The following is a 16,611-nucleotide window of genomic DNA, read 5'->3' as shown; positions in this document are numbered from 1 at the left end:
TAAGGAAGTTATGTCATGCAGTGACGGGAATAGTGCAATCATGTCTGTTCCTTGCTCTCAGAAAGAATATAGTGGAAGTAACAGTAGTTTAAAGGCACAATGTGAAATGCTTTGAAACTTGAGGAGAAAAGGTTTAAAATGGTCATTAAGGGGAAAAAAAACTAATTATTTCATGCATTGTTATGTTCTTGCTTAGCAAGCAGCACTTGTGGCTTTTCCTTTCTCCAGAAAGGAAAATTTCACTGAAATCAAATACTGAAAAACACCACTGAAGTGTCAGATAGGGTAATCTCACTATCCATATGGACCTAACATTATTTTGAATCCATATTTGCCCGCTAGAAGGCTGATTGCATCTTCCCCTTTAATATTTGATACTGTCTGGGGCAAAACACAAAGCCCTTAATTAAAGAGATCATTTGTTCCTTTGAAAACACCTGATACCACATAATATGAAACTGTCTGAAGTACAGCTTTCTGCTATATTCCAGAGCTTTTTTTTTTTTTTTTTTTTTTAATTCATAAAGCTCATAAATTTCTTCATGCTACATAATATTCCTGCCCTCTCAGGGCTGGTGATAATTAGATTATTGGAAAATGAGTTGTTGCAAAACTTTCTTTTTTTAATGCTGTGTTTCAAAACAATACAATATAATGTCTACAGCTGCTAAATTCAGACAAACTTTTTTGTTGGTGGTGAGGTTTTTTTTCCCACTAATGGTCAGGTTTATCTTCCATTCTAATGCAGGTGCCAGAGAGGTTATGAATTACCTTCTTTATAAGTTTATTTGTAAAATTTGAAAGCACATTCAGTCTGTTTTTCTTTACTTATTCTAGAGAATTTATGATCTGAAGGTAGACACCCAACAGAACTGTAAGTAGAGGGAAAGGTGCACAGTAGTGGTGGACAGTGGAGCAGATGACTTTATGGCATTATAGAATTAATGGGGGGGACTGCTTAGATTTGATGACATAGTAAGGTTCATGGATTTTTCAAAATAGTATAGACTTTAAAATATATGGTCATAGGTACCACACAGAAAAGATTATTGCCCAGAATTGCATTTGAACTAGAACAAAACTCTTAGAAAGGTATTACTGTTGGTGTCAAATGATTAAGACTTTACCATAGCCTCAGCTTGTTGTTCCAAAGATGCCTTGTTCTCATGGTTGGAAAGATCTTATTTCCTCTTGGATTTTTCTAACTTCTACTGCTAGCTATTGTATCATTATACCTCTCTTTGCTGCATAAAACATTCCACTAGTAACTGGTATTTTTCTCCCTACATAGATTTTTTTATGGGTATTGACCAAGTTATCTTTAAACCTTTCCTCCAAACCTACACAAACTGGGCTCAGTGAATCTCTACTATGAGGCAGGTTTTTCCACGCATGACATCATTCTTTAAGTTGTCTGATCTAGTCTGAGTTTTTCAATAATTGTTGATTACACAGACCTCAGAATTAGATATACTGTTACAAAAACAGTCATACTGTTCCTATTTACAAAGGTGGTACCTGCTCTTCCCCTTTATGTTTCTGTTAGCCATATTAGCACAACATCGCATTGGGAGCTTATTTTTCAATTGAACAATTCTCATCAGGGAGTGAGATTCTGGATCAGACTTCAATTGAGAGTACTGGAAATAAATATCCTCTGAGATGGAGCTTGATAAATTCATGCATGGAATTATAACATAATTGCTTGCAGTAGTGGGGAACTGGACTTGGTAACTCAGAGGTATTTTTCAATTTAGTGTTCAAGTGGAAGTTCTTTCTAGCTTCACTGCTTTCAAGGATACAGTCCTCATCTTGTAAGTGTATGACTTGATCACTCCAATGTACATATGTTGTCAAGTCTAGCTTCAGAAGTTTCAGAAACTTTCGTGCAAACTGAACAAATGTTTGGAGATACTTTGGTTTATAAACAAAAAGCTACTTTTTTTTTTTTTTTTAAGATGACCGTGATGTTCATTTTAACTCCTCATATCTTTAACAGACCTAGGGATAAACAGACCAAATTTTTTCTGTTTTGATTCCGGGAAGGATTGGGTTGTGTCTGTGTGAGGGAGAATATATAGGGATATGTTCTTGAATAGTGATGCATCTAGCCAATGTGTGTAATATATAAATGCATTTTAATTTGTGCATTGTATTAGGGTTTGCAATTAAAGTGGAATAAGAAAAAGATGAAGGTAGGAAATGTGGAAACAACTGTTAAGAGATAATGAATGTAAAGCAACAGTGATGGAGAAGAAAAAAATGTTATGGCAGGTGTACAATAGTGTGCTCACTAGGGAGGCATGGCTTCCAGTTAAATGGCTTAAAATCAAGCTGTGGCTTGGAAGGGCCTGTGGAAGTTAAGGTAGGTGCTGGGTAAATATTGCCTACGCTACATACACTGATCAGACTGCACATTTCATAAAGACTTCTGACTCCAACATGAATAGTCACAATAGTAGATGTAATGAAGTATCCTCCTGAGAGGAGAACAAATAGATGAACGCAGGGAAGAGCAGGATCAACTCTGTGGCTTGTAGCACCTGCAGGGACTCTTGTCTCTGAGCCATTTTTAAACACTTGTAGAACTTGAGAAAATTCCCAGACAAAAACATAATCAACCTGCTGTGAAGCTTGAAGTCATGTTTGCCAGACCTCTTCTGTGTGGCATTTTTTTTTCTCTCTGATGTGACCTGGAAGTTCCAAGTGCAGGTTCCATTTTGTCTTTTTTAATCAACAAGTCTACAAATGAAAAGCTAAGTTCAGAGAAACCTTAACTCTGCCCCTCAGTTGGCACACATTTAAAAAGAGAGAGGGGTGGAAAAAAAAAAAGTCTGGTAACTTGGATGCAGCTTCTATCTCTCTATCACATTATCAACCGGAAAACCTTTTACCATCTTTAACTGTATAACAATGCAAGCTTCTCTTAACAGCCTTGTGCCGTGATGGGGGAACACTTTTTAACAGCAGCATCCATAGCAAATAAATTGCCAACTGCTTCTTTCTGTTCAAAGAGTCTATGTGTTACCAAATATGTTTCCCATCATTATGGGAACAGATGGATCCAAACTCCTAGACAAGGTGTTATGTATCACATCAGTAAGGTAGAAATGATGAAAGCCCATGAGACCAATGAAATAACACATTTAATTTCCAGAGTACCTTTGTGAGACCCACTAGGAAAACAGCACTGTTCTCATTTTCAGCATTGTCTTCCAACTACTCAAGTGTCTTCTCCAAAAATGGGAGCAGAGTTAAGTGGTTTTGGTCATAACTGCTTTTGTAGACTTTGCAGTATGTGGAATTAACTTTGATTATGAAGTTGAACCTTAACTTGGGATTTCCAGACTTTCCAGCTTTTTTGACTGAAATAAATCATAGATGAAAAAGTGTTCTTTTTTTTTTTTTTTTTKTCTGGGAATTATTATTTCAGCCCCCTTCAGATTCCTGTTAGAAAATTTCTGAAGTGCTGCCCTGTCTCCCTTCTAAGCCTAATAAATTAACCTCTTTAATTCTTCTAAGACCTTTACTTGTCTCGCTGCAAGGTGTAATTTGGACTCTTCTGCCAGTTCCTAGCTTAAGTTTGCCCCTCTGGAACTGGAGGACTCGCAGCTAAGCGCAGTATCCCAGGTGAAACCTCCTCAAAACCACATAGCAAGAAACTATTCCTTCTTCACTCAATATGGAAGACCCCGTCCAGTTAGAATTGATACATATTGGGGCTTGCCCCCGTATGACACTGTCTCTTCCCCTCACCCCGGTCCCAGGTGCCGGATGTGTTCGCTGACCTTCTACTCCAAGTCGGAGATGCAGATCCACTCCAAGTCCCATACGGAGACAAAGCCACACAAGTGTCCTCACTGCTCCAAGAGCTTCGCCAACAGCTCCTACCTGGCCCAGCACATTCGCATCCACTCAGGGGCCAAGCCCTACACGTGCAGCTACTGCCAGAAGGCCTTCCGCCAGCTCTCCCACCTGCAGCAGCACACACGGTAAGGGCCAGAGGAGGCTGGGGGCCCTCTGCACTGCATGTTGCTGTCATCCCAGCATGCTGTGAGCACTCTCAGTGGGTGACTACCTGGGGAGACCTTGCTGTTTTTCACAGGCTGGTCACTTCTCATACACAACAAATTGGCAGTAGTGGTATCTTACACATGACTTTTTGCTTGCTGTGAGGGGCTGGGTGTACACAGAGGTTAGCGCTGCTTTACTCTTAAGGGGCGTCTGTAATGGAGTGGTATTTCTGACAGAAGGTAGGATTTGTTTTGTCAGGGTAGAGTGGGTGTAGAAAGACTGTTCCCTCTCACCCCAGCGTAGTTCTGCCAAACATCTCAGTCCAGACTTGCAGCCCCCTGCGGTTCCAGCCATAGGCTTCCCACACACAGATCTGCCAATGCCCCTCAGTCCAAACTCTATTGTTCCTCTCTCTGGATCCTCCCCCGGTGCAGACAGACCATGGTCTCTTGAATCCAAGGGGAGCACGGTTTGAGACCAAACATGCTCGTTCCCCATTTGGAGTTCTTCCATGTAGCCAGATAGTGTGGTGCTGTCCCACCCCCTTTGTGCCCTCATTCCATCAGCACTAGCCAGATGGCGGTCGTGTCCAACTGCTGCTGCTCCTCCTCCTCTTCGGCAGGATCCACTCCAAGCTCCACACGGCGATTGTCAAGCCACACAAGTGTCCTCACTGCTCCAAGAGCTTCGCCAACACATCCTACCTGGCCCAGCACCTCCGCATCCACTCGGGGGCCAAGCCCTACACCTGCCGCTACTGCCAGAAGGCCTTCCGCCAGCTCTCCCACCTGCAGCAGCACACACGGTAAGGGCCAGAGGAGGCTGGGGGCCTGGCCCTGGCCCCCCCCCGCGCTGCCGGCATGCACCTGTGGAGCACGCGCGCCAAGCATGCGGGGGGCGGGCGGGGAATGCGGCCGGCTGCACCCCCAGAAGGAGGTGGCCCACCAGAGTGGACGGAGTGGAGGCTGCGCAGGAGACACTGACCACGTCAGGGCAGAGGTGGGCACATGCTGACCCTGGGGATCCTTGGTCTTGCACCGTGGGGGGCACAGAGAGAGAGCGATAGAGAGGCATTGGCCATAGGGGATCCCAGCCCGGCACCATGAGGGTTGGGCTCTGTGACTGAGTGTGTGGAAGCTTCTGGTATTGCAGGGGGACAGGGACAGACGCTGTAGGTGATTTCAGCCTGATAATCTGAGGGGAAAAGTGATTAGAGCATGTATCCTGAGAAGGAACAGAGCTGTTTTCAAGGCATTGTGGGAAGCAGGAGAATAGATTCCCCTTGGTCATATGGGACACCTGAACTGGGAGCAAGGAGCCTGGGGCTCCAGACCCCATCCCAACACATTTTCAGGTGGCCCACATGCCAAGCTGGGCACACATTCATGAGCTCTTGCTTCTCATTCCTAGTCATTCTCTGAACTCTGCTTGACTGCATATCTTCTTTAACGTCTAGCTGGACACAGGGGCTAGGCAGAGCTCTCTTTGTCCAGCTAGAACAGCATCTGGAGGCAACATCATCCCCTACCCTGCTCTCCTGAGTGGCTGTGAGATTTTGATCACAGCATCAGGCCCTGGCAGACTGCCCTGCCTAGCTGCTCACTCCCTCCCATTTGTGCTCTTCCTCCTCGACAGTATCCACACCGGGGACCGACCCTACAAATGTGCTCACCCTGGGTGTGAAAAGGCTTTCACCCAGCTTTCTAACCTGCAGGTAAGGGGCTGGGCTTGCCCTGCTCACCAGTGGGGGAGGCAAACATGACTGTCAAGAGGGAGGAGAAACCTCTGCCCTGTTGTGGAAGAGGTGGAGGAATTGGGGCAACTGGAAGGAAAGCAAAAGAGTACTGAAAAGCTGTTGATGCACTGGGGGGAATGATTCATGGCTCTTGTGGCAGTGATGACCCCAAGAAGTCACAAAATGAGTTCTGTTCTGCAGAATTGTAAGCTTGACTTGAAAGTGCTGAGACCTTGGTAAAGCTGGATTCTTCTCCCTCTGATCTGTTCTGTGGAGTTTTCTGACTCAGCTGGGACAAGGCTTTTGCTAAATGTGAAATGTGGAATAAAACAGGAGTATCTGATAGTATTTTATATTACAATGAAATCAGGGAGTGTGAGAATTGGGATTTAGGGAAGCAGAGATGTGCTCTGTTCCAGTACCCTGGAGGAGGGCAACTGTAGGAGGTGCCAAGTGGCAAAGAGCTGTAAATGCACATGAACACTTAAAACAGATTCTGCCCTCAAAGGCAGTGACAGATGTGGGGAGTAAATGTGGAGTGAGGCAAAAGAGGAGGGAAAAAAGGAAAAGACTTAGAGTTGGGTGAAGACTGAGAAGATGGGGGTTGTGGAGAGTCAGGATACTCCCCTCTTCAAACATCTAGTATGCCCAAGGAAAAAATGGCATCTGTGGGGAAGATGTGGGCTGGCGACAAGAGCTCTGCGTCCTACACCAGGAGCCAGGCATGCATCACTCAGCATACTGGGACTAGGGAACTTGGAGCCTTCTGGAAGGGGCTGTAAGAGGGAGAGGTAAAGCTACCTCTAGCATTAATATTCAGTTTCTTTCCTGCACTTGCTTTTTCTTTCCTCCGCCCTGCTGCCATCACCCCAGTCCCACAGACGGCAGCACAACAAAGACAAACCTTTCAAGTGCCACAACTGCCACCGCGCGTATACGGATGCTGCCTCGTTGGAGGTACACCTGGCTACGCACACAGTGAAACATGCCAAGGTCTATACCTGCTCCATCTGCAGCCGGGCCTACACCTCGGTGAGTGTTTGCACCACATGGGGTGGGGGAGCACAAGTGGAAGAAGTAGATCCTCCAGGTCCAATGGGAGCAGCCCCATGAGCTGTGGTATGCCTCCCTGTTGGCTTTTGTAAAAGTCATCCCCTCCTCTCATGCTGTTCTTCCCATTGCAGGAGACGTACCTGATGAAGCACATGCGGAAACACAACATCCCCGACCCGCAGCAGCAAGTGGTTCAGGCCCAAGCCCAGGCCTCGCAGCAGCAGCAGCAGCACTTCCAGCCCCAGGGGGGTGGGGCAGCAGGGGGCCCTTCTGGAGACACTAACCAACCCAACCCTCCCCCTCAGTGCTCCTTTGACCTGACTCCTTACAAGACTTCAGAGCATCACAAGGACATCTGCCTCACTGTCAGCACCAGCGCCATCCAAGTGGAGCACCTCTCCAGCTCCTAGAGAGACCTCGACCCAGGGAGCAGAAAGCCTCTTGTGCATAGCCTGTGCCCAGGGGCACCGCTTGTGCAGCGGCCCTCGTGCAACAGTCTCTGGCTCTCCTCCTGCAACAGCCTCTTCTGGCCGTGTAACCCTGTTCACGGCAGCCCCTTGAAGAACAGCCTGTCTCAAGGGGGTGCTCCTTCTGTGCAACAGACTGCCTGGTAGGAGGATGCTTCCTTGTGCAAGAGCCCCTTTCCTGTGCTGGGATCACTTCCTCATGCAAGATCCCCTCCTTTCAAACCCAAAGAAAAGGCCCCTGTTTTGCCTTCTCTCTCACTGTAGGATATGTATGAAGGGGGGGTGCCTGCTGAGACATGCATGGTGGATGGGATAGAGAGAGGGTCCTTGTATGTACAGGGGCTCGGACACATTTTCCGCAGGCCATAGAAGAATGTGGCAGGGCTCACAGCTGGATGGGTTTTTTTGAGGATTTCCTTGAGTGTCTAAGAGAGAAATATCCATTCCTGTCCCTCCTGCTTGTGAAAGGGAGGAGGGGTTGCTTGTCCTGCCCCAAGGACTGGATGGGAGAAACCTTCTTCTCCCCAGTGGAAGGTGAGACAGGGGGAAGACATAAGGTGTGTTCTCTGGACTTGACAGGTGCCTAAACTGCCCAAGGGCTGTGGAGTATTGCACTGTCTCCTCCCCTCGTGGAGAGCAATAGAGAGGAGTCTGTCTGAACTGGCTGCTCCCTCTCTCCCAGCTGTCTGAGCAGTGTGATGGCCAAGGCTCTGTAGGAGTGTGGGTCATTGCTCTTCCTGCCCATTGTGGATGATGTACTAGCGGCCTGTACTCCTCCTCTCCCTCCTTCTTCCCACCTCCTCAAAAGAGCCTGCAGGCATCAACAACAAACCAAAAAGCAACTGGAGGGAGGGTAAGAGACTGCCAAAATAATCATCACCCTTCTCTCTACTCCCTTCCCTGAAAGGTGGAACAGCAGTTCTGACTGTGGCACACCTGTCCTGCCCCCAGTTTCCCAAAGGGAAGGAGGAGGAGGAATAGACCAGTCTTTTCAAGGAGTCAGCAGGAGGCAGGGAAAGGCTAGCTTTTCTTGCTCACCTCCCATCAGAATGCTCTCCCAGGTTCCCTCTTGCCAAGACGGGCTGGACTCACATGGCAGTGGTGGCCTCTTCTGGACCCTGATCATGGGAGAGAATCCCCAAAAGGTGGACAGTGGAGAGAAGGGGATGAAGATCCCCACAGAGAGACCAATCTAATGAGAAGGGGGAGCCAACAAGAATAAACTGAAGGCCCCTTAAATTTATATATATATATATATATATATATAAATATCTATTCCCAACCCCAGCCCGCTCTGTTCTTGCTGTAACTGTTTCTATCTCTGTGTTTATAAAACGCATAATCCTGGCGAATTTTTATTTTCAATCTTTGTTTGTTTTTCCCTCTCTCTTCGTCTTCAATTCTCCTTCCCCTTTTTTTTGGTCCACATGACTACTGGTCTTGTGTCACTTGTTAGTTTATTTGGATCATGGAGGCTGACTCAGAAGAGAATGAGAAGACAAGGGAAAAGCATGCATTGTTGGGATTTAAAAACAATCACCCACCCAAAACCTACAGAATCCCAAACTTCTGTATGAACAACCAATAGGGGCTTTTTTTTTAACCACCTTGTATAGAAATAAATTGGTGTAAAAGGCTTTGTGGAGGTGCTGCTGTGAGCACCCTGCCCCTGTGACGTGTGTTCCTTCCCCATGCACCAGAACACTGCATGAGCATCTTGTTACTGTGAGTCCTGAGCAGCTGTGTGAATGCGAGAATAGTGCATCCCTGCCTTGGGGCAGCCTAGTGGATCTGACAAGGCAAGCTAGGAGCTCTGCCCATCACACTGCACGCGTGTAGCCTGTGGCAGAGAACTGTTTCTGTGCGCTTAGTCACCAGGCTTGGCTGCAAATGTTTGAAGTGTTTTGTAGATTCATAGTTTAGGCTAGAAGAAGCTGTCTGATTTGACTTCCTGCATTTCACAGGTGACATTTCAACCCATTTATCCTGTATTGAGCCCCAATAGCTAATGTATATTTGAGGTATGCGTTAGTGAAATGCATTGGCTTGATTTTGAGGCTCTGGGATACAGAGAATCTATCCCTTCCATTAGTAGCCTGCTTCAAGGGCTTAGTGTTCTCACTCTTTAAATGTTGAACCTAATTTCTCCTCCCCTGAATTCGTTTGGCTTTGGCTTCCAGCTATGAGTTCTGGATACATCCATCCCATTGATGGGAGCACAATGGGTGTTTATCCCCTGGCCAGATATTTAAACACTGTAGTATCACCTCTCAGTCTCCTTTTTGACAAGCTAAATAGATGGAACTCCTTAAATATTTTACTGTAAGGGATTTCCCCCAGCCCGTGAATTATTTGTTTTCTCTCTCTACATCTTGTCACATTTTTCAGTATCTTGTTAAAGTGTTGATTTTGGAACCCAGTGTTCAAGCCCCAGTGCCATGGACAAAGTCCCCCTGCCCTTTGCCTTAAGTTTGCAGAGGACTGCATTTGCCCTTTTCTCACAGCATTATCTGGGAGCTCATGTTAGCTGCTTGTCTGCTATGACTCCTAGATCATCTGAAGTCTCAGCTATCCATGATAGTGTTTTCCCCTTTCTGCAGGTATGACCTGAGTTCTTATTTCGTAGATACTTAAACTTCACATTTGACTGTACTGAAGATCATTTTGTTCGAATCGACCCAGCTTGCTGATGGTCCAGATTACTCACCACTTTGCCAGTTTTGTCACTGTTATTTTTTACTTTCAGATCCAGGTTGAAAATGCTATGTTGCATCTGACCTAGATGAACTTGAAAAGCATCATTCAGTGCAACCTTTTATTAGCTTCTTTTTGAGACTTGCAGGCTAGGCATTTCTTAATCCTTTTAATATGTGCTCTGTTGATTATGTACAGTAAATTTTTTTGACTTATGGTGCTAGGTCAATGCCTTACAAAAATTTACATACGTTGCACCTATGCAGTCCCCTGTGTCGAACCAAATGTATGATAATATCATCAAAGAATGAAATTAGGGTTTGGCGCTTTTTTTTTAACAAAATCTATATTTCATAAAACCAAGCTGATAGTTTGGATTATAGGTTATATTTTTCATTCATTAATTCTTCATTTCAACAGCTTTTCCATTATTTTGCCTCAGACTAATATCAAATTTATGACATTGAGTCATTTCATTTGCCTTTTGGGAATACTGTGGTGAATGTCTTAATGGTATTTCTCTAATATCCCAAGATTAATTAAAATCGGAATCAATGGGCTAGAAAGCTTGTTAGTTAACTCTTTTAGGACTCCTCGTTGTTTGCTGGCTTAAAAATATATAACCCTAGTAGATACTGTCTAATCTCCTACTTTGATACTAAGGTACTGGAGATAAATTGCTATTTTCAAACTACTACCACATCCTGTTTCTTTCTGAATATGGAATAGAGGTATTTGTTGACTGATTTTCCCTGTTCTGTCACTAGCAATTTTACCATTTTTATCTAGTATGGATCTGTGCTATTGGTAAGATTTCTTTTGTTTCCTTTTTACTTAAAAAAAGGAATGAAAGATCCCAAATCCCTTTCCTATTTTCTGTAGTTTTGCTAGCCACAGAGCTTTCCTTGTCAGTTTTCTCTGCTTTATAATGCCTAATTTATGTTGCTTGCTGTCTGGCCTTCCCCTTTTCCATGTGTTACATTTTGGCCTTTTTTTTTTAAAAAAAAAAAAGATGTTTCTAGTTGCTCACAGACTTTCCTAACTGAACCCAGGATGAGCTTTCACCCAAAGTTCTTCTTTCTTGATTGTGGAATTGGGGCTTTTTTGGCCATACAATAAATTTTTCTTAAAGAAGAGTTTTCATTCACATTTTTTCTGTCTTTTTTTTTTCTCACAGACAACTTAGTTTACAGTTTTGCTCACCTTTGGAAATGAGCTTTGTGAAGCACAGACTCCCTGTAGTTTTATTACTGCTTGTGGCTGTCCTCTGCATGTCCATATTCAATATGAGCTCAACATAATTGCCAGTTTCCACTTAAGTGATTCTTTTATGCATCACATTGAAGTCCAAAAAGTTGACTTGTTTTGGGTGCAGCATCTTGTATTAAGAAAACTACCATTTTAAAAGTTGGAAACATATCTTGCTGACTGGCTGAATACCCTGGGGAACATCTCACAAGTTAAAACTCCTTGCAGTGGTTTTTCATTTTGTGTATTAGAGGTGCTTGAAATCATCCTTCCTGGTCCCTGGTTTGATGTGTTGGGTTTCTAATGTCTTCTATCCTTTTCCTTCTTCGACTCTGTTACCTAGCATAGGGATCCATGTGTATTTTAAGGCTGCACAATCCCTGTGTTACCAGTAATTTCAGATACTACTGCCTGTGTTTGTGCAGTTTGCACCTCCTATAGCTTCTACTGTCTGTCCAAGAAGAAACTAATGATTTTTTACAATGGGACTTTCCCACCAAGTTTCAGAAATGACACTTTATTCCAGGACTTTTTTTTTTCCTCATCAGTGATAATTTCTTACTTCTCTGTTTACCCAGACTCCTGTTATTAGTGTAATAATAGTATCTTACTTTCATTATCTCCGTCACATTTCTTTTGAGTTTGTATTAGGTTTTCCTCTTTGCATTCCTGTGGATGTTCAATTTAACCCTTTCAAAGCACTTCAGGTGGTTTAAAAAGAATAGTTTCTATCTATCTGCAGGATGCAAGATGTAACATCCAAACAAAATTCTCTCCTATTGGGATGAAGCCTAAAGTTCCACAGTCTGCATTTTTTTTGCTTTGTACAGTCCAGCAGACAACAGTTCAATTATTTAACTTTCACTTGCAAGAGTGGGATATTCTCTAAGAAGATGACATGGTCTTTCCTCTTCAGCAACCTGAATTCTTAAACCTTGTATCTTCTTCATGATGCCAGTCCATTTGTTCTTGTAAACTTGTGCCCACGATGCCCTTGACAATGACTCGAGTCCTGTCTTAGATTGCGGTATCTTTGCTGAAAGGCAGTAACACTTCTTCTCCTTTATTGAATCTGTTGTCTGTTCTTAGCTGGATTTTAAAATGATCATTGCTTTTACAGGAAACAGTCATCATGTAGGTTTGAGATCATTTAGAAAGTCACCCACAAAACAGTAACTGAATCTCAGCTATGACTAATGATAGTATTGCTGATCTATAATTCAGTTAAATCTTCAGGAAAGATTTAAAGCTTAAATAATTTAAAGCCATATGGTTATTCAACCATGTCCCTTATTGAAGGTTTTGTTGGTTATCATTGCCATTAAAAATACCATTCTATTTTATTTCATTTTTTAATCCATAGGGTCTTGTTATGCCTTTGTTCAGTATATTAAAGTCTTTTGCTATCAGAAATCTTCCTCTTTTATAATGACTTACAGACCATGATCAAGTCACTCTATTCATCTTCCCAAACAGCGAAATTAAATTGAGCTGTTTTAGGTGCCTCAAAATAAGGCTTGGCTCTGTCATGTAGTACTTATCTGTTGCCTTTTTTTTCTTTATGAATGACCAGGCTATATAGTATTCAGACAGAAGTCATACTATATTAGGCCAACAGTTATCTTTAACCATCAAACTTACATTGCCATAAAAGGATACGCAGTTCTTTTAATAAGATCTTCTACTTTAAATTAAATCAAATAGTATTATGGGGGGGTGGTTCTTAGCAGAGTGCATCCTATATCATTTACACTGTGATTTTGCCAAATCAGTGTTAAATTAACTGGCTTAGAGCCACCTGGATGATCCCATTTCCTTTTAAAATACTTTTTAAATAAAAGTATTTGCTGATCTTCTGGAACACTTTCAGATCTCCCAAGTTGTTTTGAAAAGAAAGCCCATTGCTTCCATCTGCTTGCCAGACAATTTAAAAATTCTCGGTTGTAAGTTTCTAGCTATGCAAGTTTTAGGATGTTTTATTTAACAAGTAGAACTAAACATTCTCCTCAATCTCATTGGCAACAGATAATATTTCATTACTTCTCTCTCAGATTTGTCTATGTCATCCAACTTCCTTCTTAATATAGAATATAATTATGAGCTACTGCCTCTCTTCTGCATTGTCACTGATATTTTATCATCTTTGTATCTAGTAAAGGTTATATATCATGTCTAGGATTTTCTTCTAGCTAATATTTTGCAGATAATATACCTGAGAGCTGCCCAAGTTTACTAGTACCTTTTTAGAACATAGCAGGAAATTGCTTAGTTCTACATTTTCTTATCTACAAGATGGTACCTTTTCAAACTCCTTTTCAGGTACCAGACTAAATTTATGTGCATGGTTTCTTGTTTCTGTGTAGTAGAGCATCCCCTGCCTTACAAAGTATTAGAGAGATGTAGCGACTTGGTCCAACATTTTGATTTCATGGAGTGTCTATGTAATGAATGGGGAAAAAAAAAAAAAGAACTGGAAGAAAAGAAATGATGATTCCAAAGAACTAGAGTCTGTGCCTAGTTTTGCTACTGAATTAGGGTATGTTTTTGGAATGTACGGACACAGCTATGGGGCCATTTGTGTCCTTTTTCGTATGTAAAATTGATTAACCAACTTGGGGGGAAAATGCTCCAGAGGAATTGTTTGGTGTTTGTGAGAAAGAAGTGTGAGTACATCTAGTCTTTCCAGCAGAGAGAGAAATACAGAGCAGGGACCTCTGAACTGGGAATGTTAAGAGTGAGAAGGATTGAATACGTACCTCTACAGCAAAAAGGGAACCAAACAAGAGGTTCTGGAGTTGTAGGCCTCCTTTTGCGGTGTGCATAAAGATCTCTCTAAAGTAGTGGCCTTCACTTGTAGTCCTTGGACTACTTTTAAGAGGTCTGTGAAAGGTAACTGAAAAGCTAGAGGCTTAGGTTTGTTATGCAGATGTTTACATTTCCAGGGAAAATACACAGGCATCTGTAGATCAATAAAGGCTGAGAACCACTTTTCTAGACTACTTTAAGTAGGCTGTTTAGTTTCACTGCCTGAGATGCATAGGCCTACTGGGGAGCACACCCACTCATCAATCAAGCCTTCATCCAAACTTGGAGGTGTTTGCTGCTCTAACCATAGGATGTAATTGAAGTAGCAAACCCCAATATACTTATGGGGTGAAAAAAAGAGTAATAACCATCGGAGTTAGTATATGTGGCTTTATTACTAAAATAGTTACCCAGGTATTAATACTGTAAGGCTGGCCTTGTATGCCTCTACAGCATATTCCAGTTTGGGGTAATATCCTCCTGTGAAATCATGCATCCATACTAGTAAAACTAGCTCATAAAACTATGTCCACCTAAAAAAAAAAAAAAAAAAAAAAAAAAACCACCCCTCACCCAAATAAGTAGAGTGGTAACATTTCAGCTGCAGATCAGGATGCTTTTTGCATCCTGAGAGATGTACCTCTCCATGAACCTCAGTGCTTCAGCTTTTTAAAGAAGGCAGAGAGACAGCAAACTTCTCTAGATTTAGAGTTCAGAAACTAGTTTTTGCTGGATTGGAAGCTTTTCTACGGGCTGCCAGACCATACAGGTATGCTAAACTGGCTCTCTCCCTTTTGTTTCCAGTTTCACAGTGGCAGTTAATGAGGCTGAAGATATATTTGTACATTTTTCTAGTTTGCTATAGACCAGATGGAGTCATTCATTCCATTTTAGTAGTCTAGTGTTTTGCCATCTTGCTAGCTGTGGCTCAGAGAGTTAAGGTGGGAGTGCCAAGTAGTCTCTTAACCAAAGAGGTGATGTCCAAGAATGCCTAGTTCTTAACATCAGTTCCATCTAACCTGGTAGTTCCAAGCAGGATACATTTGGGGGTTTCTGGTTTAGTATTGTGGAGGGATATAGGAAGCAGATGTTGTCCTGCAGTAGCCACATTCTTCCCCTTAATTACAAGTTTAAGGCAATTTATACAAGAATTTTGCAGTACCTTAAGAAAAAAGGTGCAGTGAGGCTTAACAATAAAGTTCAGCTTAATTGAAACCAACTGCTTCACAAGGGAACTGGAAAGAATCAGGAATAAGTGTTTTAAGTAATTAAAAATAAATCGTAAATAACCTAAATGACTATCTGGATAGGCCTGAAGAACACTGCATCTTTAAAACACAGGGGACCTCTTAATTAACCAAAGAGCAAAATGGTAGATAAAATGAATTAGAATTGTTTGAATTATAATAGTTTCTTGAAATCTTGTGTTGCAGGCTGCTAAAAGACTTAATCCCAGTATGTCTATGTAAGTAAAGGTCTGGGTCACTGGGAGAAAAGAGCAGAAACAAGCCTGGTCAGTTTTCCTCATGGCCAGAGTCTAGCAGCAAGGTACCTTGTACAATGATTGTTACTATACAGTCTATCAGGAGACTCAGAAAAAAACAGAACAAGGTAGGAAAGTGGACAGGAGAACAGCAAATGAAATTTAACATTGGCCAAAGGTAAACTCAATGCCTCATACACATTACAGCATGCTAAACCTTAATCTCATCAAGTGACAATCCTGAACATTACAGATCCTAAAGGCCAAAAGAATTAAAATAATTTTTATCTCAGCTCCTTTGTAACCAGTTATGACCTCACCCTCTTTATCTAGCACAGTACTACTCCATGCATATGCAACCACTAGCAAAAGACAACCTGGGGAAGGGTTTCTGAAGTCTGTAACAAGGGGATCACTAATCTATGAGCACCTTGTATATGGTCATGAAAGTGGTAATGGCAAGATGCAGAAAAGATGGCATGCTCACACATTTAGCTTTTAATTTCATTGCTTTTGTTGGTTAAGTACATTAAATTTGTACCATAATCATTTTACAACAAAGACAGCCTCCATTTATAATGTAGCAGCAGCTGATGATAGCTGGCATGTTATAAAGTAAATGGAAAAATACAGCGCTGTAACATACTTCCTCACCCAGATTATCCAGCAGGAGTGCCCAGTCAGGCTGTCGAAAGTTATTCGAAGCCAGAAGACCTCTGTCACCTCCAAAAGATGGGGCCCATTTCCTTTAACAGCGAGGCAGAAGAAGTGGGTATTTACCCTCTCAGAGCAGAGGGGAGTCAGGAACAGGCTGCATTTAAACCGCTCGCCCCGCGGGCCCCGTCGCGCCCCAATCCCCGACCCTGTCCCTCCCCTCCCCAGTGCGCAGCGGGGCGGCCCCCGCCCTCCGTTACAGCCGCCGGGGCGGCACTACTGGGGCCCGGCAGACGCCTGTCGCGGAGGCCGCCACCGGGCTGCCGTCCCGCTACGAAGAGGCGGCCTCGACGACAGGTCCCTCCCTACTCCGCGGAGCAGCAACCGCCCCGCAGCACCCAAAATGGCGGCCGGAGCCAAGCGGAAGCGCCTACAAAGAAGGGCGGAAGCGGACTCCG

At 43.2% G+C, this 16,611-nt stretch overlaps 1 protein-coding gene across 27 annotated transcripts in view; it reads left to right on the top strand.

The window, feature by feature from the left end:
• The window catches only part of ZNF384 (zinc finger protein 384), a 29,000-nt gene extending 14,422 nt beyond the window's left edge, over positions 1-14,578 (top strand). For 24 of the 27 annotated variants that reach the window (XM_026090228.1, XM_026090227.1, XM_026090216.1 and 21 more), the window contains 5 exons: positions 3,768-3,992; positions 4,637-4,819; positions 5,650-5,728; positions 6,623-6,781; positions 6,934-14,578. In XM_026090228.1, the coding sequence (XP_025946013.1) occupies positions 3,768-3,992; positions 4,637-4,819; positions 5,650-5,728; positions 6,623-6,781; positions 6,934-7,212 (925 nt within the window). In that variant the 3' untranslated portion in view covers positions 7,213-14,578. The remainder of the gene's footprint in view (positions 1-3,767; positions 3,993-4,636; positions 4,820-5,649; positions 5,729-6,622; positions 6,782-6,933) is intronic. The other 3 variants (XM_026090238.1, XM_026090239.1, XM_026090241.1) reach the window with 1 other exon arrangement.
• Positions 14,579-16,611: the final 2,033 nt, after the last annotated feature.

Source organism: Apteryx rowi, unplaced genomic scaffold (assembly GCF_003343035.1).
Source record: "Apteryx rowi isolate R43461 unplaced genomic scaffold, aptRow1 scaffold_853, whole genome shotgun sequence".
Lineage (NCBI taxonomy): Eukaryota > Metazoa > Chordata > Aves > Apterygiformes > Apterygidae > Apteryx > Apteryx rowi.
Note: the sequence above shows the minus strand (reverse complement) of the source record. Positions and strands in the feature narration are given on the sequence as shown.